This window comes from Leptonotus elevatus, chromosome 7 (genome assembly GCF_054856555.1).
Source record: "Leptonotus elevatus isolate MCC_2025b chromosome 7, RoL_Lele_1.0, whole genome shotgun sequence".
In the NCBI taxonomy this organism is placed as follows: Eukaryota; Metazoa; Chordata; class Actinopteri; order Syngnathiformes; family Syngnathidae; genus Leptonotus; species Leptonotus elevatus.
This window is the reverse complement of record NC_141245.1, coordinates 21,537,247-21,562,960: the sequence shown is the minus strand read 5'-3', so window position 1 is coordinate 21,562,960 and position 25,714 is coordinate 21,537,247. Positions and strand designations below refer to the sequence as shown.

Sequence of the window (25,714 nt, the reverse complement as noted above, 5' to 3'; positions counted from 1 at the left end):
AACTCTTGAATGTGGGGAGCTATATTAACTCCAAAAAGTGTTAAAAATCAATCAAGAGTTAAATAAACACTGGACTTTTTGCTGTGTACTCATCAGAGATGCTAATTGTCAAATGTATGCTAGTCCAACTTAGCTCTAAGTTCTAACAAGTTTTCCTCTGGCCAGCCAATCAGAGGTAGGAAAAATGCTGATGTCATTGAGGGCTTGGCTTGCTCTATGAAATTTGATTATCAAAAGATTCCCATTGCTCATATAGGTGAAGTTACATCGGACAGCAAAACTAATTCCCAAGGACATATAAATTGACATGGCAACACACGGAGGCTGAAATCTGATTGGATGGGGGGGAAAATGACCAACTGCTGCTATGAAAGGGACTGTTGGAATGCCATAGGAATCAAAACTCACTATACAAACGTTTTGATATGAGCTATCTCGATCTAACATTTGAACATTCACTGCACTAGAGCAAAAAAAACAAAAAACTTTTCCTTTAAATCAGCTTCTTGTCGGAGAGTAGAAAAGCCCACAGAGGAGCTTTTGTCCTGCCTGCTGACGGCTCAGACTGGGAGAGTCGGATTGTTTTGATACGATGTCAGAACAAACAGAGAATTCCTCTCGGGCTACGCCTTCCTCTGCTCTCTAACGCCGTCCGACCGGTTTCCCATGACAAACGCGGCCTGACAGCGGAAAGGGACGGCCCACCCCGTCTGTTTGGGTTCCCGAGTCGACATGCGCCGGCATCTGGAACTGGCGGGCCTGGGTCTGGCCCTCTCTGGATGGCTCTGCGCCATCTTGACTCGCTGCATGGCCTTGTGGACAGTGAGCGGCACCCTGGACAACTCCACCGCCACGTTACCGGCCTACTGGGATGGGGTGTGGCTGGAATGGGACCACTGGGACCTGGCCCACAACGGGCAGCTGCACTGCTCCTTCTACCGCTCGCTCATGTCCCTCTCCGGGAGTTTCAGAACGTGGAGGGCCTTCATCATGGCGGCAGTGGGGGCCGGGGCTTTCGCCACCTTGGTGGGAGGGGCCGGAGCCGGGTGGTTCCCCAGGCGGGGGCAGGTTAAAGTGGTCTCCGGGGCCAGTTATGTTTTATCTGGGATTCTCATTCTCGTTCCCATCGCCTGGACTTGCCACCACACCAGCCAGCCGCTTGAGGGAGCCGTGCACCTGAGGAGGCAGTGGGGACCGGCACTGTATTTGGGGTGGGTCTCATTTGCGCTGATGATAGCAGGGGGGAGCCTCCTCACCACGTTGTGTCCCACCGCCTCCGAGGGACCACCTCGTGCTGCCGAGGGTGCGATGCCGCATCATCCGGAGGAGGAGGCGACGCATTCGCTAAACAGGATTAACAGAGCCACCTTCACAAACAGCCAGTACCAACGTGGGTCCATACCCATCTGATGTGGGGAAAGTGGGATAGCCACCCACCTGTTTTCGACACAGCTGGACGTCTTTAGCCACAGGTGAGATGATTTTGGGTTGGATCGATCCGTGTGTGATTGGTTCTAAGCCCACACGCAATAGGTAAAAATCTCAAATCATCTTTCCCCATTGAAATGAATGGAAATGTCATTAATCCGTTCCAGGTAGCCAAGAAAACACAACAAATATATGTTTACTGTAAGAAAAATAGCACTCTATAATATTGTATTTTATAAAATAATGTAGTAAACTCATTAAACAGAATGCAAAGTTGTTGTTTTTTTTACACTTTTTGTGCATTTAATAGACATAGGAGTACGCAGCTCATCAGAAAACTGAATTCTTTGCAAATTATAACGAATATATACCTGCAAAAGTTGTTTTAAGTCCAAGTGTTGATGCACCATTGACATAAATGCTGCTTATTAGCCAGTCTATGGTGTTAAGCATTTTTTGTTAGCATTAAGCTAAACTGTTCTTCTATGTCATCCCTCCCGACCGCCAGCGGTGCTGAACAACTGTCGTTTTAAATACACGTGTAATGCTTAGTTGTTGTTGTTGTTTTTTTTACAGTAAACTTAAACTGCAGGTGGAATTAAACAACTCAAATCCTCCTTTTTGAAGGTCAAGTAAAAAATATATATTTATATTGTCAAGTAATATATATATATATATATATAGTTTTCAAATTTCAATTTCAAATCTACATGTTTTATGTTTTTGAAACCTCCCACAGGAGGGGCAAAACTGATTCAAACACAGACCGGCTGGAGCCAATCCCAGTTGACTTTGGGCAAGATGTTGGGTGCACCCTGGACTGGTGACAAGCCAATCGCAGGGCAACTCATATTCACACCTATGGGGAATTTAGAGCCTTAAATGAATCTACACTCTAAAAAATTGTTGGGTCAAAATAACCCAGGGTCCAACCACTTTTCTTTCTTTCTTTTTTTTACAAAAACAATCCAATCTTTTTACCTGTTTTGTGAAGGAAAAAAAGACAGTTGGGTCAGACTGACCCAATTAGAGGTCTGCCCATTTTTGACCCAAAATTTTGCTATTTTTGATCATACTGTCATTATTAAGAGTGTAAAAACATGTTTTTGGAATGTGGGAGGAAGTACTGTAGTAAACAACATAGAACTGTGAGGCAAGTGTGCAAACCACTAGGGTACCGTACTGTGTGCAATTAATATGTGTCATCGCTAATTGTATGAATACTGAAAACACTAAAGTTGTGTATGTTTATATTGAGCGAGTATAGGTAGCATTTTATGTAGCGCATTGCTGTAATATGTACAATTTATAGAATGCATATAGAGTACAAACACAATAAGAAAAAAAGTACATAAAACTGTCCAAATTGGCAACTAGCGTCCCTTCTCTTGAGCAAACCCCAAATACAATCTTCAACCCAACTTGCTGGGTCAACATAACCCGAACCCTTGGGTAAAAGTACCCCAACCCTCTCAAAAGCGAGTGGGTTAGAAAAACAACCCAGCATTTATTAGTGTATTGCAGATTTATTAACTGGAATTTGGGTATACACTGTACATGTGTTTCTCTCAAGGTTACGATGTTTAACATTCAAGCATCTTTCTCCTCCATTGTTGCTTTTTGTTGCTCCACTTGAGACCATACCAGTATCTTTTACATACACGTGTTATGGTGAGCAGGTTGTGATGATCCGAAGCATATCAAATCAATAAACAGAATGTTATTTAATTCAATTTACTGTATGCAAGTAGTTGTGATGGAATAAAATGTTGGCATTTGTGACAAAATACAGTACAAAACTTTTTGCTTGAACTTGAGTGATGTTATGAAATGTATTTGCATCAGAGCAGGTTCCTCATGTAAACACAATAGAATTAGTTTGTACTTTTTTCTTGTAATATTGCTTTTCGTCATAAATTTACCTCTTTATCATGTTAACATTACTTTTTTTTGCAGTATTTCAAGTTAATTTCTCATTTACACATTATAACTACATTCTTGTAAATTTGACATTTTATGATGACTTCAAAATGGGCTCATATTACCAAATGACTCTAATGTATGGTCTTTTTTTTGCTACTGTACTAAAGTTAAGTTGTAACATATACGTGGCCAAAAAGGCTTTCCAATTCTTAACCTGTGGACATCATGACAAGCTACTTTTCACTTGTTCTTGATTGAAAATAAAGTGACATTATTAAATATGCATTTGCATTTTACATTTGTCTGCAAAAATCAATAAAAGAAAAAGTGCTGCAAAACAGATTTCCAAACAGTATGCTTGATGCATAGAGGGGAAACATACAGGCAGATACATTTTTATTTAAATTTAATTAGTAATTAATGGGTTTGTTTTTTAAGTGTTTAAGTGATTTCCTAATAACTACAGCTTCTCGTCACCCTCCTCCATGTCCTTCAGACTGATGACCTCCACGGCGCCTCGACCTTTGGTCTCGCAGCGGACCAGCTCGCAAAGCTCCCTGTAGCAGCCGGGATCCACCAGACAAATCTAAGGAACAAAAAAAAAAAAAAGAAGAAGTGATTTCCTTAACATTTTTACAACATTACCCTTAGAGGTACAGGAGGATGGCCAACTCACAATTTGAAGGTTCTCCTCAAAATCTTCGCTCTCCACGATCTCCATGAAAGGTTTGATCTTCTCCTTCAGCCGTTTGGCCTCTTTGCCCGGCAGCAGAAGCCGCAACCTCATGTGGGCCCGCTGAATCTGCATAGTCTCCTTCAGCTGTCGGATTACCTCCAGAGCCTGCAAGCAACACAATAACGTAGATTATCATACAACATAAGCAAATACTTCAATCTTGTAAGATTCTGACCTATTTCTCGAAAATTCAGTTCTTCTAAAAAGTTATTATTATCATCTTTTGTTTTGTTTTTCATAAAATATTAATATTTATCATGGATTTTTTTCCCTTCTAATGTGACATTCTCTCAAATTATTTAACCCATAAAGTTATAAAAAAATGCACTAAAAATGTTCTCATAATTTTACTACTATATTCTCGTAATGTAACCATTATAATATTTAGCTTGAATTTTGTGAAATTCTGACTCTTTACTTGCAAATTCTAGTCTCAGTCTCATAAAATTGTGATGTTACAATTTTATTTTCATTTAAGGGCAACTTTATTGCTGTAAAATTATGCATTTTTATTCTCATAACATTTTCCCCATTAAATTGCTTTTCCCCCCTCATATTTCTAGTTCAATCTCAAAATATAGTATGTCAACGTTGTAAAATTTACTGTGATATTTTCCCCCCTGAAATTCTCTTGCAAAGGTTGACATTATTCCACAAAATTACTATTTTTATTGCAGTATTTAGATTGTCATTAATTAAAAATCTCATAACTTTATGAAATGATTAGCTTTTTTCTTCACTGACCCTAATCCCCTTCTATATTATCCTCATATGTCACTGTTGTCAAATTTAGCTAAAATTCTAGCTTTCTCCCTATAAATTCTGACTTCTAGTACTATAACTATTTTTATGATTTTTCTAATCCCATCACCTGCTGCTTAGTGCTCTTGTTGGCCTTGACTGAGTAGTGGATGTCCTTCATGCCGCGTTCGATCAGGGTGACTGTGTAAGGCCTCTTGGTGTCAGGGTTGACGCACTTGTCGGCCACGATGGTGGCAATGTCCCTGAACATGGTCTCCAGCTGACACTGCCGCTCCTTGTCGGACACCTGGAGCTCCCCTTTGGCCAGGATCTGTGCGGGTTGCGTGAGGGTATTTTTAAACAGGGGTGCCTTGTTTAGAGTGTAAACGTTACTATTGGAGATTGTTACTGGACCTGTTTGCAGATTTCGGTTAGGTCATCTGTGCCGAAAGCTTTGCACAAGTCATCCTTTTTGGCCACCTGCCCTTTGGAGACATTGACGAAAACAGAGTTGGTCTGCAAAACCTCGTCCAGATCTTTCTCTCTGCAGACAAAAACACACAGGTGATACGTTTATGATCGACATGCGCAGTTCGTTTGTTAATTGTCCCTTGGCTCAATTAACACTGGGATTAAACATCCATTCATTTTTTTAACCGCTTGTCCTCACAAGGGTCGCGGGGAGCGCTGGAGCCTATCCCAGCTGGCTTCGGGCAGTAAGCGGGGTACACCCTGAACTGGTTGCCACCCAATCGCAGGGCACAGAAACGAACAACCATCCACACGCACAATCACACCTATGGACAATTTGGAGTGTTCAATTAACCTGCCATGCATGTCTTTGGAATGTGGGAGGAAATCTGAGTACCCGGAGAAAACCCACGCAAGCACGGGGAGAACATGCAAACTCCACCCAGGAAGGCCAAAGCCCGGACTCGATTTCACGTCCTCTGCACTGGGAGGCGGACGTGCTAACCAGTCAGCACCGTGCCACCGGGATAAACATCAACATTAAAAAAACAAACGTATAAAGACAACAAACATGAACCTAGGGATAGGGGATTATGCAGAATTGTTAAAGATCAACATTTGACATTTTACTTACGCTCCGGAGCGCCAGCTGACAACTTTATTCTTATAACAGGCGATTTCGTAACGCTTGCCTCCTTTCTTTATGCGCACAACCGCCACATTCGTCAGCCGGATTTGGTTGGTCGGTGTAAATATAGACATTTTCACGTCTATCTATAGTTGTATTGAGGATACGTGTGTTGTCAAAATGCTTGCTTCTGCGATGTACCTTCTACTGTGCTACCAGAACTGAAGTCCGTCAAGAACAAAAGTTCCGCTGTTTTACCAAGGTAGTCAATTTTCAAACGGAAGTCAAAAACATGAAATCCACATAAATCAAATATATATTTTCTTAATGTTAAAAAAACTATCTAAATGATTTGTGATAACAGCAAATCACAAAGTAGCTTAAAGGCAAATTTCCAGTCACCGAAGACTTAGAGACCGTCGAGAAACATTAATGGCGAACGAGGTTCCGTTTATGATAGCGTTATTTTCTTTCCACAAATGTCGCAAATACAGAATTTAAATCGACAAAACATAATTTTATAATCGTAATATTTTTTATAATAAAAAAGCTGGTATGTCTGGTTTTGGATACAATTAAACAGCAAAGTAGGTGAAAGGTACAGAGAAATGTCCAATCAATTTGAATCTAGAGGGCGCTATTGGGCCTAAACGCAAGAAGAAGCAAAACAAAACGAGAAGTAGAACGAAGACGCTGCCTGCCTGAAAGGACCTAAAAGAGTTTCGGTGAGACGCCTGTTTAAAATCTCTCCACAGGTCACGTAATTTCACTTTTCTGTCGATCTGCAAAACGTCGCGTCCGCTCAAATCGTGTTTGCTGGGGTTCGACTTTGTTTGTTTTTCTTCCCACCCTACCTTCGACGTTTCTAGGGCGATGTTGTCACTCTTTGCCAGGTCTGCTCTCACAACATGTAAGTGACCAGTGCTCTGTTACGTTATTAAACGTAAAGTCAGCCTTGTCAACATCTAACAGCTGTTGTGTTTTAATTTGCTATTTTTGTTGGGTGTTTTTGTGAAAGTTTACGTTGATAAACCACCGAGTCTGTTGTCGTTATCACTCCATGTCTGCCCTCAATGTATCACACAATGCATCCTTGCAGTTGGAAGAAGTTGTAAATACAATGAAATTGAAATATGTGCATCTTAAAATTGAAAGGCAGAAGCGAAGTTCATGAAAAAACCCTCCCTTTATTTATATATATATATATATATATATATATTAATCCACAACAACAAAAAACTATGTGTTGACTGAGCAAAGTACTTGATATATAAATGTTATTTGTAATAATATGTTCAAATTTAATCAAATTTAGTTCTAACTAATTTTTAGTTAACTAATGCTTTCTAATGTAATCACTAACTAACTACAGATTTTTTTCCCCATGTGTTTCCTTATTTTAAAAGACAGGGGATTCGGGCCCTGCAACCAAACAATCATCCGAGCCATGTCGTCGTCCGGCGGTCCCACCGCTCCTTACACCACCCTGGCCATCAGCCGCCCAGCACAGGCGATCACGCATGTGGAGCTCCACCGTCCCAACAAGCGCAACGCCATGAGCAAAGCTTTCTGGAGGCAGGAATCACTTTATATCGAGACCCCCAAACAATTACAAGGGGAAAATCATTTTTTTATCGTGTCAAGAGCTGAATGATTTAGAAAAATAATCTAATTGGGATTCCCGCAGAGCATTATTGTCCTTATGACCATGGCTGTGTTCTCGCTCAGTGAGATGGTGGATTGTTTTAACGAGATCTCGGGTGACCCGGACTGCAGAGTGGTGGTGGTCTCTGGCGCAGGGAAGGTCTTCACAGCAGGTGTTGCAAGTCTTGTGTCAAAGCTGCACGTGTTTATGTGGATTTAAGAACAAATGTGATTCTCAGTTGTGTGTCCATGTCTGTGTGTGCGTTCGTCAAGGTATCGACCTGATGGACATGGCGGCTGACGTGCTGCAACCCGACGGCGACGACACGGCCCGGATTTCCTGGAACCTCAGAAAGACCATCAGCAAATACCAGGACACATTCTCCGTCATCGAGAGGGTCTGTCACACAAATGATGAGGATTTTGTTTCTTATTTTTATTATGACTTATCTGAGAATTGTCTTGCTCTAAGTGTCCAAAGCCAGTTGTGGTGGCAGTCCATGGAGCCTGTGTGGGAGGAGGTAAGAGGACGTCATCACATTAGGAGTTTGAAAAACGAATCATTTAAAATTAGATAATTTATGCATCCAGCGAGTGAAATAAAATTGGTCACAGCAGCAAAATTCGCTTCTGTTGTATAAACAGTATTGAGTAATTGATGAATTATATAATACACCCTAAATGCACGCTGTATGAAACTGCTTTTGACTGAAGTCTAAGGTTATCTAAATCTCGATTCGATGAAGAGATTGGTTGTAACTAAGGCATCATTTTTGACATGTTTAAATCTCATGACAGTCACGTGTCCTTTTGGACTTGAGTTTATGAAGGACAACCAAGAACAACATGCAGTAGAACACAGAGTTCCTCCAGGATAGCTATCATAACAATGATGAAAAGAACCTTGGAGGAGGTAATCATTTTGAATTCGATCTAAAAACTCAATGCTCCGTCAGGTGTGGACCTGATCACCGCCTGTGACATTCGCCTGTGCACCCAGGACGCCTGGTTCCAAGTCAAGGTATGTCCTGTTTAAATTAGACCGTCACATGACATTCATCACTCACTAGGCCACACCCATAAAGGCACACATCAATACTACAGTACTCATATTTTCTGGGGATTTAGGTTTTTGTTGACATACAAGTGTAATGCGTTGAGTCTCTATGAGACCCTATCTGTGCTTGAGGTTGTTGCCGTGGTGACTGTGTTGCAGGAAGTGGATATTGGGCTGGCGGCAGACGTTGGAACGCTGCAGAGGCTCCCAAAGGTCATCGGCAGCCGCAGGTTGAACGGCTCATAATCACACAGAAAATAATAATTACGGTGAACCCCCAGTTCATCGCGGGCGGATATGTTCCAAAATAAATGGGAGGTTTGTCTTTGGTGTGTTTTCTCAAGCCTGGTGAACGATCTGGCTTTGACTGCGAGGAAGATGTACGCTGATGAGGCCCTGACCAGCGGGCTGGTCAGGTAAACTGTTTTTGATTTTTTTTGTAAATAGTATGTTAAAGTATCCTTAAAATGGATATCAAGGATATGGGCTAAGCACTAAAGCAGCTTCCCATATGAATTGAATGGAACTGGCTTTTTTTAATTAATTTTTTTTTCAGCCGAGTGTTTGCAGATAAGGAGGCCATGATGGCGAGCGCGCTGGAGATGGCCGGGGAGATGGCCGCCCGCAGCCCGGTAGCCGTGCAGGGCACTAAAATCAACCTCATCTACTCTCGAGACCACAGTGTAGCCGAGGGACTCGACTACATGGTAACTAAAACTTTACATGCAATCAAGCCGTGGGAATGAAAAATTACATCGATAAAATAATTTGTTTTGTAATGTTAACATTCATTCATCCTAATTGTTTGACCAATTTAGTAAAATAATTAGAAAAATCATAAAAAAATAATATTTTTTTTGTTAATTTATTGAATGCTTTTTATACCAGGCTACGTGGAACATGAGCATGCTTCAGACAGCAGACTTGATGAAATCCGCTCAGGCCTCCATGGAGAAGAAGAGTGTCAAAAGCATAACTTTCTCCAAACTGTGAAGAGAGCTCAGGAGGTCCATCCACTGAACAAACTCTTTCGACCAGTGGTTCTCAAACTAGGGTCTCCAGATCGCCTTTAGAGGGGTGTCCAAAGAGCCAACAACATTGCTGAACTAAACAAAAACAAAAAAAAGAATGTGTGTACAATCTCATGATTGATGTGACCTGGTGCTCATTGTTTTTAATCTGTGTGTAAATTTGAGACAAATAAGCTGGAAAGTGCACTTCTGACAAACAGCAGCCAAATTCAGTGGCCTGACTTCACGATCATGTCCATTTCTTTGTTGTCATTGTAAAATACATAATGTACATGATTTGAATGTTTATTAATCTATTAAATGCTGCTGAAAGTTAAATGAGACTTATTGTGTAACTCCACCACACAATTTAAAAACATTTAATAAAAGTCATGTTGAAGCCTTGTAAACATATTTTATGTTCATGAGACGCTCCTTGTACTTTGCTGCCTCATGTCACCACTCGGTGTAAAAAAGTTCAAGGACAACTGTCCTATGTCATAAGGCGCCATGATCTTTGAATAAGTTAAAAGTTTTATTCATAAAAACATTTACACAGGTATAAAAGTACATTCAGAGTCGCTCATTCACAAGTCTGCTTGCCACGGAGCTTCTGGAGGGTTTTCTGTGCGGGAAACAAAACATTTTGCGTCAGATGAGTGAACGGAGTGTAATGGCTCAAAAAACAACAACTTGTGAGTGTGATGGTTTACGATGTGGAAGGCTTTGGCTTTCTGTCTGTTGCTGGCGTAAGCCTCCTGTTGGCTCTGGACCGCCTTCCGCTGCTTCACCTCCTCCAGCTGCTGGTAAAGTCTGAAAGATTACATTTAATTAAACAGTTGAATTTGTTCCGTGACCAAGCTTGTAACTCAATGTAGTTGTATGTCAAATAATTTTTTCCCCACATTGAAATGCCATTAAACCGTAAAGCCCCTAGTGGTGTTTGAAATTGCCAAAAATGTGCAGTGTCTCCTTTAAAAAAAAAAAACCCAAAAAAAACGAAGTACCTCTGAGTTCGTCTGTGCATCTCGGCAACTTCTGGTTTGCTTTTCTTGACTTGGCTTTGCTTGTTCAGCTTTGTTGACGTGCTCACTGCTAGAAAAACAAATGAATACTCAACTTCTGGGGCACCAAGTTCTATCTACCATCTCATCCCATTTTCGACCTGGAGGAGTCGGGGACTTGATTTGCTTGACCATAGTGGACTTTGCCGGTATGGACTTGTCAACTTTGGCTCCATGTCGAGTCTGCGGAAGACGTTCCCCGAAGTGCACGCCGACCTCTGCCACCGCCGCTCCAGTCTTGCCCGGCGCCGCTTTACCCTTGACTTGTTCTGTCCGGTGGGCCGACGGAAGCTGCAGCAGGGTTATAATAATGAGAGCTACTTTTTAATTACTTTTGACTTTTGTTTTCCAAATTCAGTCAGTTTTAATTAGATTTTGGAGCAATTTTTTTTGTTTTTAGTGTGAGGTATTTGTTGGGTGCAAGAGGTTTTGTAAATGTAAATTTTTTTTCATATTAAGTAAATTTTAGTTTTAGTTATTTCAGTAGTTTTGGTTCTATATAATAACCTTGCCGCCCTCCGCCGCCGCCCCTCCAGTCCTGGCCAGCACTCCTTTAGCCTTGACTTGCTCCGCCCGGCGGGCCGACCGCTCCTGTAGGGCTTGGCGCTTCTCCTCAAAGACCCCCTGCTGCCGAGACCCCCAGTTGAACTCGAGGAGCACGCCTGATGCCAGAAAAAAAGATCAGATGGTAAACTTCTGAACAGATAGAAATTACTTGAACACCTTCAAGTAACGTGAGTTGAGGAGCTTCATTTTGACAAAGTAGTTTTTTTGCCACTATAGGTAATAACAAACCTTTTTAAGAGAGTGTGTGTCAATTACTCTGGATTTTCAGGACTTGGTCTTTCCCACACTATATTGGAATGCTAAAAAATGGTGGACTTTACCAGCATGTGTTGGGCTCTGGTCCTCTGAAGGCTCCTCCATTATGGTTGTTTGGCACTCCTACGATAAGAGAACAAGAAGTTTATATGTAAGATAGAACTGAGAAGGTTCTAGAATGGCAACACAAGTACCTCAAGGTTTTTCTGTTCTTCCTCCTCCCACCTTACTTCTTCCTCAGGCGCCATGCTGTCCTGCAGCGTGGTGTCCGTCAAGCTCAACAGTGTTATTTCGGACTGCTCCAGGATGCCCTCTGTACTGCCTGCTTCCTGGAAATAGAATGAAATAAAATTTTATTGCCATTGCTGCAGGCCCAATGAAAATCAGGCATCACAAATTGCAGCGTTGAGGTAAAAAAAAAAAAAAAAAAAAATACACAAATGCAATTATCAAACCCGATACAGTTGGTCCTATTTGGGAGAATGACCAAAAAAAGGCACACACAGACACAAACAAAAGATGTGTCCACAATCAGGCAGCATAAAAACTAGGGGTGGGAATCTTTTAATGTCTCACGATTCGATTTCTATTTTTGGGTCTGCGATTCGATTCAGAATCGATTTTCGATTCGAAATGATTTGCTTGACAATGATTTCTGCTTTAATCTATAGATATGCAATTTTTTTTAATTATCTACTCCAGTCTGACTCGCTAATGCTAATTAGCGCGCTACTCGCTGCACTTTTATCACTCAAAAGAACGGCTCCACACTGCAAAGAAACTTTTATTGGAATAATTTGATCGTGACTTTTTCCTTCTACTCTCTAATGTGGCTACAACTTAACAGGGTATGAGATATGGAAATACACTGCCCCTAAGTGGTCAAATTGGGTACAACATGAACAGCGCTCCAAATAAAGGCACACACAGACAAAGGCAAGACAGTATAAAATAATTTAAATAAAATCGATTTTGGGACATTTAAAATCGATTCTGAATCGTACTAAATGAGAATCGTGATTCTTATGAGAATCGATTTTTTGGCACACCACTAATAAAAACGTACCAGCAGCTTAGCAGTGAGTCCCATCCTCAGGTTCAAACTGTGCTCCGGCTTCACTTCTGCAATTGGAACTTCCACTCGCTGATGCTCTTCTTCTACGTCTTCCTCTGACAGTATGATGTATGCAGACGAAGTGTTGCTCGCGTCAGATTGCGAGAACCGTAAAACCTGAAATCAGAAAGGACCAAAATACTTACTTAATTACTGTTAGGCCTATTTAGGTGAAGGTATACATGGAAAAAAAAGACATAGGTAACTAAAAAAATACACAAAAACGCAAAAACTAACTTAGTATTAGGGGTGTGCCCAAAAATCGATTCTTATGAGAATCATTCAGTACGATTCAGAATCGATTTTAAATGCCCCAAAATAGATTTTATTGAAATTATTTTATACTGTCTTCCCATTGTTTATATGTGCCTTTATTGGGAGCGCTGTTCATGTTGTACCCAATTTGGCCACTTAGGGGCAGTGTGGCTCCACACAGTCTGATACACTGTTAAGTTGTAGCCACATTAGAGAGTAGAAGGAAAAAGTCACGGTCAAGTTGTTCCAATAAAAGTTTTCTTTTTTCAGCATGGAGCCGTTCTTTTGAGTGATAAAAGCGCCGCGAGTAGCGCGCCAATTAGCATTAGCGAATCGGACTGGAATAGATAATTACGATTCCTTGAACATCTATAAATTGAAGCAAAAATCATTGTCAGTCAAATCATTTTGAATCAAAAATCTTTTTTTAATCGAAAATTAATTCTGAATCGATTCCCACCCCCAAAAAGTATATTAAAAAATAATAATAATAATAATCACACACGACCTGCGGAGAGTCGCCGCAATGCCAAGTGGACCTCTGGCGGGAGCCCTCCTCCGTCCTCAAGCCCTCGGTGGACAGCTCGCTCTCAGAGGCGTCACCTTGTGACGGCAAGTCAGAATGCGGCAACATGCTGAACTCGCCGCTCGAGAGATGACCGTTGGAGGAGTCAGCAAATGCGGCGGACGGGTCCGCCGTCTCGTTGTTGGTGACCTCGACCGGGAGGGGGTGAAACGAGTGTGCGTCGGGCGTGAGTGGATTCAGACCAGGGACGGAAGCATGATAGGAGGCTTCGGGAGGTAATGATGGAAACGGAGGTATGGTGGCCTCCGTCAAGGCACTGAGACCTACGCCAGTTCTTTCACCTAAAAAAGCAAATGCAATGAGTCGTGTTGCCTCTGGCTTTTTAAAAGTGCCTCTTAAATCCTCAAACCTGAGCTTCCAGTGTCCTGGCCAGAAGACATGTCCAACACCCCGACAAGCGGTCTCATCGGGCTCTCCTCCGGACGCTCGTCCAACCACGACTGTTCTGTCCGAGACGTCAACTGACCGGCACAAAGGTCCCGCTCGCCACTCCGCCAACGCTGGCTTGATTCTTGGGAGACTTGTTCCATGATGCGACTCAGGGTCAAGTCCAATCCGGCAGAAGGTGGCGGGCCGATCATGGACGAGTACGCCGACGGCTGACCCACCAGCCACTCCATGGTGGTTTCTCTTTGGTCGGGGAGGAGGCAGGAGGACTGATCGCCCACTTGACCGGTTAGAGGTCTGAACGAGTCCTGATCATCGTAGACTGAGAGCGGCTCCAGGATTGGGTGGACCGTCTGGTCACGATTCTGGAAGATAAACAAGAGAGAAAGAAAAAAAAAGATAATTGGACAGACTTATTATGAAAAATAAAAATAAAAATTCCTCCTCAATATTCCCATTTAATATGCAATTCTTTTTCTCAAGGTCCTTAGCTCTATTCTAATGCTAATTGCTGCAAAACGGAAACAGATAGAAATACACTTATTTCCTGATGAAAGAAGAGACTCTAATCTTTCTTTTATTAGGTAAGTTTTTATAGCAATAGAACACAATACAGTATTCTGTGGGCCTTGCAAAATAAGTCAAAATCCAGTAAAACAGCCGGGGGCAAAGGGGGTTGCTTCTGTGAAAAGGGCTGGGAGTGAATGAGTTAAGTACTGAACCTATCTAGACACTATATAAATATCTATATTTAAAAAAATGTCCGTAATGACGCTTTCCCACTCCCATCCCCCCAAAAAATTGCAGCCTTTGCAATTTAAAAACTGCATTCTACGACATTACCATGTCAATTTAAATTAAATTTACATCCCTATTGGAAACAAACAATATTGAGCTTAAATGGCATAATGTTAATTCACCAAGATCAGTTCAAGTGGAGAAACCTTCACAAACTGTTTTTTTTTCTTTCCTGAATAAAATACACTTTAAGTCAAGTTACAAGATGACTCAAACCAATATAAAATAGTAAATACATGTAAAGCCTTTCAGACGGCTTTACGGCTCACTGACCGTTGCACTTGCGCGGGCGGCTTGAGGGGGAAGAGCCACGCAAGATGCTTCGTCGTCCTCCCCTCGCCTCTCAGAGACTTGGTGTAAAGACTGCTGGGAAAGTGAGGAGTGAAGCTCTTCTGAAACGGAGCCTTCGTTATCTGCAGACAGGGAAAATTGCATACGATTATTCTCACAGGATTTGGAACTTTTTATACAGACAAAAAAACTTTTTTGTTCTTGTTAAGACCACAACTTGTTTTCTTGAACAAATACAACTATTCTCCTAAGAATGCTCTATGTCCTAACTTTTTGATCCCTATGGAATTTAGGGGTACATAAGGTAATTGGCATTACTCATTCAACGCCAAAAATGTATAAATACGTGTTTTAGTATTACCAAAAACGAATTTATACGTTTTATGGGGGGGGGGGGACACATAGAAGGCTTTGATGCAACTTCTGACCTGAAGACGTCGCTTAAAGCAATGGTAGTTATTACAAAAAACGACCAGCAGGTGGCAACAGAGTATAAGAGCTCAGCCAGGGCCAAATTGCAACAAGCTCTTTTTGCCAGCGTTTTCAACAGGAACGTGAATAATCATGAAACTTAGCTTTATTCTGATGCTAATTGCTGGAAAACGGAAACACTAATACAAAAATATACTTTTTTTTCCTGGTGAAAGAAGAGACTCTAATCTTTCTTTTGGTAGGTTCCATGTTTTTATAGCAAAAGAACACAATATTCTGTGGGCCTTGCAAAATCAGTCACAATACAGTAAAACAGCCGGGAGCGAAGGGGGTTGCTTCAGTGAAAATGGCTGGGAGTGAATGAGTTAATGTAGCATTCATTTAGACATTTCCCCCACCCCAAAACTGGTGAATAAAAATGTATTTCTTCATTTATTATTATTATTTCTGTGTAAATAATTTACATACACATTTTTTCATCTGAATGTTGTTTAGTTAATTATAATTAAATAAAACAAAATGTTTTTTTCAATCTACCGGTATTCTATTATTACCTGGCCCAATTTTTAAATCAATCAATCTGAAGTACTCTCTTTCCCACTCCAGCTCCAAGTGTACCATAGTGAATAAAATCGGACCACTTGGAAGCAGCTTCGCACGCTGTACCTGTGCTTTTACCCGCGGCGCTTAAAGAGACGTCGAGCTCTTTGGCATATTGGTCGATGATGCGCTGGACGTTGCTGTCGCTGAACACAGCCGGTTGGGGCTGGCCTGCAGCAGAAGTGGAAGAGGTGCCAAGTCGAAAAGTCTCCGCGGCGCCAAGGGTTGGAGATGTACCTAATAACGACACAAAGACGGGTTTTGGATCAGAGGAGAGACTTGAGACGCATGACCCGAGTCGGACTTCAGTCCACCAATTTTAGGAGCGATTTCTCACCTGCGTTGGCCTCTGGATCAGTAGTGATGTAGCTACCAGTGGATAGGGTTGACAGGCTTTCCAGATCAGGAGGTCCATGTGCAGACTGACAAAAACACATTTAGTTAGGGTAGGCGCTGGATGAATGAGTTATATTATATATTCACCTTTACTAATAGTAATTTAGCGTACCAACATTTATCATAGGGGAATACAGTAATCTCTATTGATACACTACAATATAGAGAGATCAAATAATATGCTTCTAAAGTTCGTAAAAAAAAAGAAAAAAAGAGTTTTAACCCCTCCCACAAAAACACTAACTTGGTCAAGATTAAACAGACACGCAAAGCAACTGAGCTCAGTTCAAGTGTAGAAACCCTCATAAAAATGTATTTTTAGTTGAAAATACACTTCAGGTCAGGGAGTTTGACATCATCACTCAGTACACAAAAACACATTCAAGACTCTCTCTCTCTCTCACACACACACACACATACATACGCACACACACACACAACATTAAACACACATACGGACACTGAGCTCAGTTCAAGTGTAGAAACCTTCATGAAATGTATTTTGTTGTAAAATACACCTCAGGTAATTTTGTTTACATCATCGCTCAGTACAGACAAAAAGACAACACACGCACACACAGACAGACAGACAAACAAACAAACACAGACACAGGAAGACAAGAGGAAAAGCTTCTCAGGCATAATCACATGCCAAGGCAGATATTGCCATGGCGTTCATGTTTGACTTGACTTGTGAACCTCAGAGGGCTTGAGAAGTGTACCTGGATAAATTGGCACCCCTTGAGTTGAAATAACAGCCCTACCAATTGACTTGCCTCTCCTGGTGGCCTGGTATGATCTGGGAGGGTGCTGCTGATCGTGAGTGGCGGGCCAAAGTACTCAACTCCCCTCTCGGAGTCAGATGAGAGCCGGTGGTATGAACCTGGAAGACAGGAATTCCATTTTTGATTGAACCCGATTGGAACGGAAAATCGCGGACTGTATTAATTTAGCTGAACCACAAAAACATAGCGTGGTTGTCAATGAAGAAATGGGTCGCCACAAAGATCATTGATCGATGCTCAAAGAGACAAAAAATCAGGTGCCTCCGAGTGGCAAAAAATTAATAAATACAAATAGCACTTTACTTACCATGCTCAGAAGTGTCTGGGGATGTTCCGGTCCCCATCGCCGGCTTTTCTCGACAGAGTGATGGAGTGGACCTCCTTGAACTTGACATGGAGGAGGTCTGGAGACTCTGTTGGGTGCTTACAGGGGATTCATACGACTCCTGCAGAGACCAATCCATTGCATGTTGTGGCACAGAGAAAACATCCTCTGGACCTGAGAGCAGAAACCGTGTCAAATACTCAATACAGGTTTACCAAAGATAGAATTTTGGTATGGCGACGAAATCTGGTACTGACCCGTCACCTGGCTGGTGTCCACCGGCGTCTCGACTTCCTGAATGGCGCTGAGCTCGTGCCGTTTCCTCATCACGTCGAGCCGGACGCGGGTCACGGGGGGTTTTGCTGCTCGAGAGGCTGGAGAGAATCAAGTAACAACGCAAAGTGAAATCCTGGTAGTTGTGGGGACTACGTAGCAGAAAATGTAGGTAAAGGTATGAGGTCAACATCCACAATAGTGCGTTCTATAAATATAAAGAATGCAATGCAACACACTCCGTTACCTGTCTCACTGGTGGAAGGGAATTGAAGACTTGGGGTGTCTTTTGCCTGCAGATGCCCCGAGTGGGACAAACTCCCCCCATTCGATTTTTCTATGATTTTGAGCAGGGAGGAAAGTAGTTCCAAGCGGGTTTGACCGGTGTCCTCTGGGGCCGAGACTTCGCTGTGTGGCTGCGAGTTGGAAACGAGCGATGGTATTTCACAACAGCAGCAACGGGGGATGAATTGACATCGACAGCCATGGACTAAACTCACCTGCGCATCGACATGCATCAGAGCCCGCAAAGTTTCTTTTTGCTGTCTCAGGATCTCCAAGCTTTCTCGCTGTTTTTGTCGCAGCTCGTCAAGGCTTTTCCTCTCGCCATCCTGCCGCCTCTGCTGGTCTGAAACGTCTCCTACAGGTGATCCAAACTGCGGAGGGTGTTTCTCCGTGACCGTTTGGATGGGCCGGAATGGAAAGCTGGCGGTGACCGCTTTGGAAGAGACAACCTCTGTGGCGAGTGGTTTAAGAGTGAAGGACTCTCTGATGACCGCTTGAGGAGGAAGGACTTCTCTGGTGACTGGTTTAGGATGATGTGACTCTATGGCGACCATGTTAAGAGGGAGCGATTCTGCGGTGACTGGTTTAGGAGGAAGAGACTTTCTTGTGACCACTTGAGGAGGAGATGGTTCGGTGGCGACCACTTGAGGAATCGGGTCTCTGGTGACTGGTTTAAGACTGAGTGACTCTCTGGTGACCATATTAAATGGGAGTGACTCTCTGGTGACCACATTAAATGGGAGTGACTCTCTGGTGACCACATTAAATGGGAGTGACTCTCTGGTGACCACATTAAATGGGAGTGACTCTCTGGTGACCACATTAAATGGGAGTGACTCTCTGGTGACCACATTAAATGGGAGTGACTCTCTGGTGACCACATTAAATGGGAGTGACTCTCTGGTGACCACTTGAGGAGGACGTGGCTCTGCGGCGCTCACTCGAGGAGGAATTGGCTGTGTCGTGACAAGTTTACGAGGAACTGGCTCTCTAGTGATTATTTTAGGAGGAGGACTTGGCACTTTGGTGACCACTTCAGGAGGAAGTAACTCTCTGGTGACCACTTCAGGAGGAAGTACCTTTCTGATGGCCGCTTTAGAAGGATGTGACGTCGTGGTGGCCGACTGGATTCGAGCTCGCTCTGCAACTTTCAAAACAACTTTTCGCGTCAAAAGTGCAGGATCGGAGACGTCCTGCGTCTGGTGTCTAAACATGTTTAAACTTTCAAAGGGTTCTGCAGGATGCAGGCTGGAAACAAGGCTGACACTGGATGAGGGAAGACTGGGTGGCGAGGATGGACCAGCGGATCCTCGTGAGGTAACCTCGGCAGCAATTTGTGGCTTTGCGGAGGGTAAATGCAGAGGAGGCGGCGGAGTGGCCACGTTGTGACGACTCTGAAGAGCTCGCTGGTATTCTTCCAGGTGCCGTCGAGCCAGGTCCATAGACTGCTGATGAATTCTTTAAGTTGGCAAATAATAAAGATGGAAAACGAATCAGACACTAGAAGACCTTGAAGACATTTTCTATACATTTTAGGTGTTCAAATATGTTCACAACGTGTTCAAAAAGTGGGTTTAATCAAAGTGGGCTAATCAATGACTTTATTTGTGTAGAAACCTTCTAATATTGAGGAGCTTATTTTTGCAGGCTAATCCCAGGGACATGAAGCAGTTTTATTCAATTTATTTATAAACTACTGATTTTCTTTTTGAATGAAATGAACTGGTTTTTTTTCTTACATTCACATGTGCATTGTAGCAAACTGCATTTTCCTGAAATATTTTCAGTGGGGCAATTTCAAACACAAATATAAATTTCGTACAGGCTTTAGGTTAGCTTAGCAATTAGCATGGCTTCTCTTTGAGAACGATACAAAATGCAATTACAAACACATTTTAGGGAAGGTCACAACAATTATGTAAGTTTTAATGAGGTTTAATGTAACACACCTGTTTTGCTCCAGAAGGCGCTCTTGACATTCTCGGATTTTTTGGGTGTGCTCAGGAATTAGCAGCTGTTGTATCAATCCAGAAATGAGTCATGACAGAAATAAAAAAAATTAAAAAATCGTACTCAAACATCAGCTTACCTCTGGACGTTGGTAAACTTCCTGGCCACGAACCGGCGGTACCTCTGCTTCGTTAAGAGGGATTTCTTGGATCACGTCAGCTTTCGGGTGTTTTTCTTCCTGCTGAGCCTCAAGCAGCATCTGCTCCAATTGGGCCTTCTGGTCTTCCAGCTCCTGTAGCAGGGCCATCTGCTGCTGTTTCTCCTTCTCCAGCTCCATCTCCTGCAGAAGAAGAAAAAGTCAAGAACAAGGCTCACCTAAGGAATTAAAACGAAAAGCAAAATGCACTGTAAAAAAAAAATCATTAGTGGAAAAAATGATTCTCCACAAAGTGGACTACCAGTCCCTGAATGATCCCTTACCCTTTTCTTTCGCTCTGCTTCAAATTCCAAGATTTTGGAGGAAAGGGCATCTCGGTGTGGAGTTTCTGCTGGGACTGGCTGACCAGTTTGCTTCACTGCTTACAGAAACAAAAGAAACCCTGGTTTGTCACGGAAAACGCAAATAAATTTTTTTTAATGTTCTTTTTTTATCCACAGCGTGTTGATTGCGTCATAGTTATTTATGAAATTTGGACAGATCCAGCCCAACCAAAAAGTACAAAAATTTACCGGAATTTATCTCTTAGCCCAAAGTGAAACATTTTAAATACATCATTACCTTGAGATAACGATGGAGGTCGGGTGGGCTGGCTGCTGAGGGAACCCGTGTCGATGGTCGTCTCTCGCTCCGAGATCGCCTCTTTATCGGCGAGCGCGTCCCTCTCCGCAACTCCCTCAGGCCCGACGACGGCATCCCGCTCTGGGATCACTTCTGCGTCCCACTCTGAGACCCGGCTGGCAACGGTGACGAGAGAATGGGCATCAGTGATACCGCCGTTGTGGCTTGCCGACTCATTCCTTTGGTTCCTGATGCGATCGAGGAGATTTGTCAGCGCCTGTCTGGGAGCTGCTCTGATGGTGTCCACTGCAAGTTTAGAAGAGGTATGGAAAGGTATTTAAGCATTTATTCGATATCCTTAGTCATCTTAAGGTCCACGTACTAGTATGCACTTTGCCTTCACTGATAAGTCATTTCAGCTCAGAAGGACAGGTGTTTTAATAGTAGGGGTGTCAGGCGATTATTATTTATTTTACGTAATTAATCGCATGACCCAGTGCGATAACATTAAAACACCTGCGGCTTAGTCAGGTGCCGCATATATGTGTAACAAACAAACACGAGTATTCCCCAAATTTACCCAACGCGGCTTATAGTCAGGTGCACCTTATACTCCAGAAATTACTGTAATGCCCTAATTTTGACACCCCTATTTAATAGTAATGTTTTTCCCTTACTATTAGTGCCACTTTTGGCCAATTAGTACACAATTAAACCTTTAATTAATTCTGTCCACAAAGCATCTACTGTGCATTCTAAGTAAAAAAAAAAAAAAGATGTTTTTTTTTTATTTATTGTATTGTACCACAAGCAGATTCCTGCGATCCAGTGTCGATTGTCGACGTTCCATGTTCAGATGTGATGGCCTCGTCCAGTGTGACATCCAGGTCCGGGTCTTGCCTGTCAGTGGACATAACAGGAAGAGGTTCGGGGACCAGCCGTTCCAACAGGTCACCTTTGATTTCTGGAATCAGGCACATTAAAAAGCTTGTATCGTTTGAGGTGAGTTAGTTATGCAGAATGTAGCCATTCCATATCTAAAACATAGATACGGAAATCATAGTTCACAAATAAAATTAACCTAGTTGCGTTTTTATTTTCCGTGAAGCACAAAGATGATGCCAATTCTGATATTTGGCCTAATAAAATTCCAATACCCAATTATTAATCTGATTAACTCATTTGCTCCCAAAAACGTATAAATGTGTTTTACTTTAAATGTTTGAAGTGTCCCAAAGACATATTTATAAGTTTTTTTTTATGTTAGAGCATACAAAAGGCTTTGATGCAGCCTCAACTGCAAAGAACGGTTCAAGAAATGGAAGTTATTACACAAACGGCCAGCAGGTGTCAGCAGAGCAAGAGATCAACCAGGGACCATGTTGAAAAAAAGCTATTCTACTCACATTTCTAAATAGATTTGTGAATAATGATAAACCATAGCTATATTCTAATGCTAATTGCTGCAAAATGGAAAAAATTAAAAAAATTTAGAATCTTTTTTTGCCTGGTGAAAGAAGAGACTCTAATCTTTCCTTTGGTATTCCATGTTTTTATAACAATAGAACACAATATTCTGTGGTCCTTGCAAAATCAGTCAAAATCCAGTAAAACAGCTGGGAGTGAAGAGGATTGCTTCAGTGAAAAAAAATAAACAAATAAATAAATAATGAATTTGGCCCCTTTAGGCTTGAAGCAAGAAAGATACGAACTACATTTTTCAACCGATTTTGATGTATCTGGTTCTTACTTCTTTCCCTGGTGTACATGTCCTCAAAGGCAAACTCCATGTCCCTTTGGAAGTCCTCCTTCATCTCCTGTCTCCTGTGAGGCGTCTGAAACATCTGTGGCGGCATCTGGAAAGCCTGCTGCCGCCTCCTCAGCATGTCCGCCTGCTGCATGTGCTCCAATTCAACAAGAAGTCGATCACGGTCCTGCAGGGGTCAAAACAGGGCCTGATGATAACAATATGGCACTGTGTCGGGCCACCATGTACCTTACGAATGAATAAATACAAAGAAATTAACACATTCTGCATTTGGTCAGATTTGTGTACTTGTAAGATTTTTGTCCTCACTAGTACAAATTTAGTGTGCTAATATAATGACTAGGGCACACTCCTAGAATAAAGATTGTCTAGCAACACTTTTTCTACTACCGTATGACTTGGACTACAAAATTATAGAAATCTTTCCAAATGAATTACCGATAATGGTAATCTATGAGTACTGTTATGCCGTCAAAGATGGGCAAGGAGAGCCATTTATTTTGCATAGCACTGGCATTGAGCAAAATCTTCATACATCCAAACACATCACTTTTCAAGAGACCAAAAAATAATAATAATACTGCATGGTTATTGAACCATTTGAAATGGCATCATCAAAGCATGTAAGCCATTTTCAACATTTTAGATTGGTCAGTGATGACAAGTGCATGGAAAGTCATACCAGCGCTTGGTGCTCTTTCCTCAGAGCCGTTTTTCCTCGAAGACGAGCTGTCTCCATCTGCTCGGCTCTTTTCCTCTCGCCGTCCCTCTGGAAGTCCAGAAGCTTCTTCGTCGCCAGCTCAGCTCCATCGTGGGCATCTGCCTATTTTTTGCAACATGACTTTTAGTACTACACGAAAGAGGAACATACGATGAACGACAAGGGTTTTACCTGCTCCGTGTCCTCCTCCCGGTCCACCGTGACTGCGGACATGTGGTAACGTGTGGACGCAAAGGCACTGACGTCGGATTTATTTCCTACGTTAGATTTCCCGGACTCAAAAGCTTGCTGGAAAGGAGAAGACAATACAGTTTACTGTAAAACCAGTGGATTTTAAAGCGATCATTTTTCCAAGTTTCTTTGTTTTTTATAGTACACAGGCAAGTCCCAATGTTGAGTTGCATGCCTTTAGGGTTGTACCATATTTTTCCAAAAAATGCCTAGCAAAACTGAGGTATAGTTGAAGACATGCAACAATATAATTCACTATAGTTTGGCCTACTAGTAAACATTTAAACAAAATATAGTTTGTTTAAACATTTCACACCATTTCAAACACAACCTTTTAGTACGTACAACTAACCAGAATTGGATTTGGGGGAGGCGCCGGGAGGTTGGCCACTTTGGTCGATCTCTCCTTTTCTACCTCCAGCGCCTTCTTTCTAGCATTGATTGTTCTAGAAAGGAAACAAAAACAATTAGCACATTTCTCATACTGTTCTGGTCCACTCAAAAGTGGAAAAATTCTTACCGGCTTTGCATCTCGGTGTCTTTAAGCCTCTGCGACTTGAGCTCCTTCAGGGCGTCTCGAAAGCGTTCCTCTGCTTTGGTATGATTCAGCGCCTCCCTCTGAGTTATGGCCGTCAAATCAGGCTCCTTTTTCAGATCAAATGAGATTTCAATAAAAGTGCGACACTTTTTTGTGTATCTTGTTCTCTTGAAAATTGTTTGAGGATTTTTGTGTGTGCAAACATTGACATCTGCGCACTAATAGTGACGCCTGCGTAAACGTTAACTAGCTGAATTTTATAATGTCATATTGCATTACATTTTCCTTGGCCATCCTCTGTCCTTGGCCGACCATTTGGAGACTCTGTTCGTACAGCATCTGCAGCGTGCGCAGTTTCTGCCTCTGCTGCTGCTCCCATTCCTCCCGCAGCTCCTGTCCCAGCAGCTCCAGCTCACGCTGGCGCCTCTGCTCAACATTCTGCCGCGTCTGCAGCGCAAAGTACTTCTGCTGCTCACGAACCTGGGAGAGGGACAGGTTGGTGGGTGTCAAATACAGACTAACAGAATGATACATTGTTTCTTTTGTAACCAAGAACACCTGATTCCTAAGAATAAAAAGAATCTAGAAGAAGCGTAACATTTTTTAGAAGTGGAGTGTCAATGTAATTTATGTCTTTGGTACTAGTACTTATAAAAGATTAATTGGCAAGACCTAACCCTGTTGGCTCATTCACGATGCAAATCACCACCCGCATTCTCTTTTTCAACAGTTTTATTAAACTCTTCATTCCCAAAGTCCGCAGTACTTTTGGTTCATCTTCTTTTCGATTTTCTGCCCCAAATGACTGAAAAACCGCAACCATTTATAAAACTCACATAATTTATTCCAATATATTATTGTAAGGGATACTGTACAACATTATCGCTGGACCTGTTTTTAGCCTGTTGGAAACCTTTTATTCACCATTTGCTTTTCATTGGCTTTGTTTTTACTCTGCAAATGAGACACTCTTCCGTGGAAAAAGGTAAAATCCTGTCCATGATCTTGCCCTTGATCTCACTTGTAAAGTGAGTTTGAAAGTGCAGTAACTGGTTGAGCAGAACACAATTAGTTCGCATGCTTGGGAAAATGCTGGACAGGAGCGAACCGATCAACACGACGATTGGGAGTTTGAGAACGTGAAAATGTATGTTTGACTCTCAAAAACGATGCCGATTTCGACCGTGGTTAACTTCACTTGCATACATAAGACGTCACAATAAAGTGCGACGTCAAAAAGCGAAACAAAATCCTCTTGTGTTCTCATTTACCTGTTGTATTCGCAGTATTCTCCTCCTTTCCCTTTCTTCTTGTATCAACTGGGCCTCTTCGTTGGGGCTCAGTCGTAATTTTCCCATCCGTCTCGCCATTGTCTCTCAGCGTAAACATTTCTCTGTAGCAACATAGGCAGCTAGCAGCTCTGCTAATTAGCCCGAGTTGGTTAACTTCGCAGGATCGCAACGACCCTCCACTCAAACGCGAGTAATATGAAAAAAAAATGGGTCTTATCAAGTTGTGGCTGACACGCATACGTTTTAAAGATGCAGTCAACTCAAATGAAAAGACATATTCTTGCAGCACACAAATCTGTGCGATCGCAAGAGTTCGCTTTGAATGTTACAACGTCACATCCGGTTGTTTAAACATCCCGCCGTGCTTGCGTGCTTTGTCGCGACG

The 25,714-nt window shown here is 42.3% G+C and overlaps 4 protein-coding genes across 14 annotated transcripts; 2 read left to right on the top strand and 2 right to left on the bottom strand.

Annotated features, from left to right (window-relative positions):
• Positions 1-238: 238 nt before the first annotated feature.
• Positions 239-3,632, top strand: LOC147171520 (claudin-4-like). 2 transcript variants are annotated; one of them, XM_086081519.1, is made up of 3 exons: positions 239-1,472; positions 2,005-2,055; positions 2,168-3,632. In XM_086081519.1, exon 1 carries the CDS (start codon positions 733-735, stop codon positions 1,408-1,410), a length of 678 nt encoding a protein of 225 aa, XP_085937645.1. In that variant the 5' UTR covers positions 239-732; the 3' UTR covers positions 1,411-1,472; positions 2,005-2,055; positions 2,168-3,632. The 2 variants fall into 2 exon arrangements, with proteins under 2 accessions (XP_085937645.1, XP_085937646.1); XM_086081520.1 differs by lacking the exon at positions 2,005-2,055.
• sbds (SBDS ribosome maturation factor) lies at positions 2,935-6,335 on the bottom strand. Its single transcript, XM_086081518.1, has 5 exons — positions 5,934-6,335; positions 5,243-5,372; positions 4,959-5,159; positions 4,028-4,192; positions 2,935-3,937 (listed from the first exon to the last, which is right to left on the bottom strand). The coding sequence occupies exons 1-5, from the start codon at positions 6,059-6,061 to the stop codon at positions 3,812-3,814; spliced, it is 750 nt and encodes a 249-aa protein (XP_085937644.1). The 5' UTR covers positions 6,062-6,335; the 3' UTR covers positions 2,935-3,811.
• Positions 6,336-6,556: 221 nt separating this feature from the next.
• ech1 (enoyl CoA hydratase 1, peroxisomal) lies at positions 6,557-9,977 on the top strand. 4 transcript variants are annotated; one of them, XM_086081513.1, is made up of 11 exons: positions 6,557-6,652; positions 6,797-6,837; positions 7,334-7,502; positions 7,656-7,744; positions 7,845-7,969; positions 8,044-8,092; positions 8,528-8,592; positions 8,788-8,858; positions 8,973-9,044; positions 9,185-9,335; positions 9,517-9,977. In XM_086081513.1, exons 2-11 carry the CDS (start codon positions 6,801-6,803, stop codon positions 9,619-9,621), a joined length of 933 nt encoding a protein of 310 aa, XP_085937639.1. In that variant the 5' UTR covers positions 6,557-6,652; positions 6,797-6,800; the 3' UTR covers positions 9,622-9,977. The 4 variants fall into 4 exon arrangements, with proteins under 4 accessions (XP_085937639.1, XP_085937642.1, XP_085937641.1 ...); XM_086081515.1 differs by having other exon boundaries at positions 6,583-6,682; XM_086081516.1 differs by lacking the exon at positions 6,797-6,837 and having other exon boundaries at positions 6,567-6,652.
• Positions 9,978-10,160: 183 nt separating this feature from the next.
• Positions 10,161-25,655, bottom strand: cep295 (centrosomal protein 295). 7 transcript variants are annotated; one of them, XM_086081509.1, is made up of 30 exons: positions 25,309-25,655; positions 24,317-24,517; positions 24,020-24,144; positions 23,852-23,945; positions 23,440-23,556; positions 23,230-23,370; positions 22,530-22,713; positions 21,585-21,743; positions 20,780-21,085; positions 20,482-20,579; positions 20,141-20,341; positions 20,001-20,065; positions 18,267-19,509; positions 18,014-18,182; positions 17,751-17,867; positions 17,476-17,667; positions 17,148-17,266; positions 16,325-16,409; positions 16,054-16,224; positions 14,938-15,077; positions 13,829-14,231; positions 13,402-13,760; positions 12,591-12,755; positions 11,719-11,853; positions 11,590-11,647; positions 11,210-11,364; positions 10,804-10,993; positions 10,646-10,733; positions 10,352-10,451; positions 10,161-10,263 (listed from the first exon to the last, which is right to left on the bottom strand). In XM_086081509.1, the coding sequence occupies exons 1-30, from the start codon at positions 25,405-25,407 to the stop codon at positions 10,222-10,224; spliced, it is 5,721 nt and encodes a 1,906-aa protein (XP_085937635.1). In that variant the 5' UTR covers positions 25,408-25,655; the 3' UTR covers positions 10,161-10,221. The 7 variants fall into 7 exon arrangements, with proteins under 7 accessions (XP_085937635.1, XP_085937636.1, XP_085937637.1 ...); XM_086081510.1 differs by having other exon boundaries at positions 10,161-10,451; positions 18,267-18,782; positions 18,963-19,509; XM_086081511.1 differs by having other exon boundaries at positions 20,482-20,576.
• Positions 25,656-25,714: the final 59 nt, after the last annotated feature.

Bases quoted from the DNA above. Each gene is read 5' to 3' on its own strand.
- LOC147171520 (XM_086081520.1), top strand. From the start codon at position 733: ATGCGCCGGCATCTGGAACTGGCGGGCCTGGGTCTGGCCCTCTCTGGA.
- sbds (XM_086081518.1), bottom strand. From the start codon at position 6,061: ATGTCTATATTTACACCGACCAACCAAATCCGGCTGACGAATGTGGCG. The intron at 5,373-5,933 runs GTAAGTAAAATG...TTTTGTCTGCAG, and splicing joins GTCAGCTGGCGCTCCGGAGC to AGAGAAAGATCTGGACGAGG. The intron at 5,160-5,242 runs GTCCAGTAACAA...CAACCCGCACAG, and splicing joins TAACCGAAATCTGCAAACAG to ATCCTGGCCAAAGGGGAGCT.
- cep295 (XM_086081504.1), bottom strand. From the start codon at position 25,407: ATGGCGAGACGGATGGGAAAATTACGACTGAGCCCCAACGAAGAGGCC. The intron at 22,714-23,229 runs GTATGACTTTCC...TGACCCCTGCAG, and splicing joins GGAAAGAGCACCAAGCGCTG to GACCGTGATCGACTTCTTGT. The intron at 10,994-11,209 runs GTTATTATATAG...ACCCTGCTGCAG, and splicing joins CGGCGGCGGAGGGCGGCAAG to CTTCCGTCGGCCCACCGGAC.
- ech1 (XM_086081513.1), top strand. From the start codon at position 6,801: ATGTTGTCACTCTTTGCCAGGTCTGCTCTCACAACAT. The intron at 8,093-8,527 runs GTAAGAGGACGT...ATGCTCCGTCAG, and splicing joins TGGAGCCTGTGTGGGAGGAG to GTGTGGACCTGATCACCGCC. The intron at 9,045-9,184 runs GTAAACTGTTTT...TTTTTTTTTCAG, and splicing joins CTGACCAGCGGGCTGGTCAG to CCGAGTGTTTGCAGATAAGG.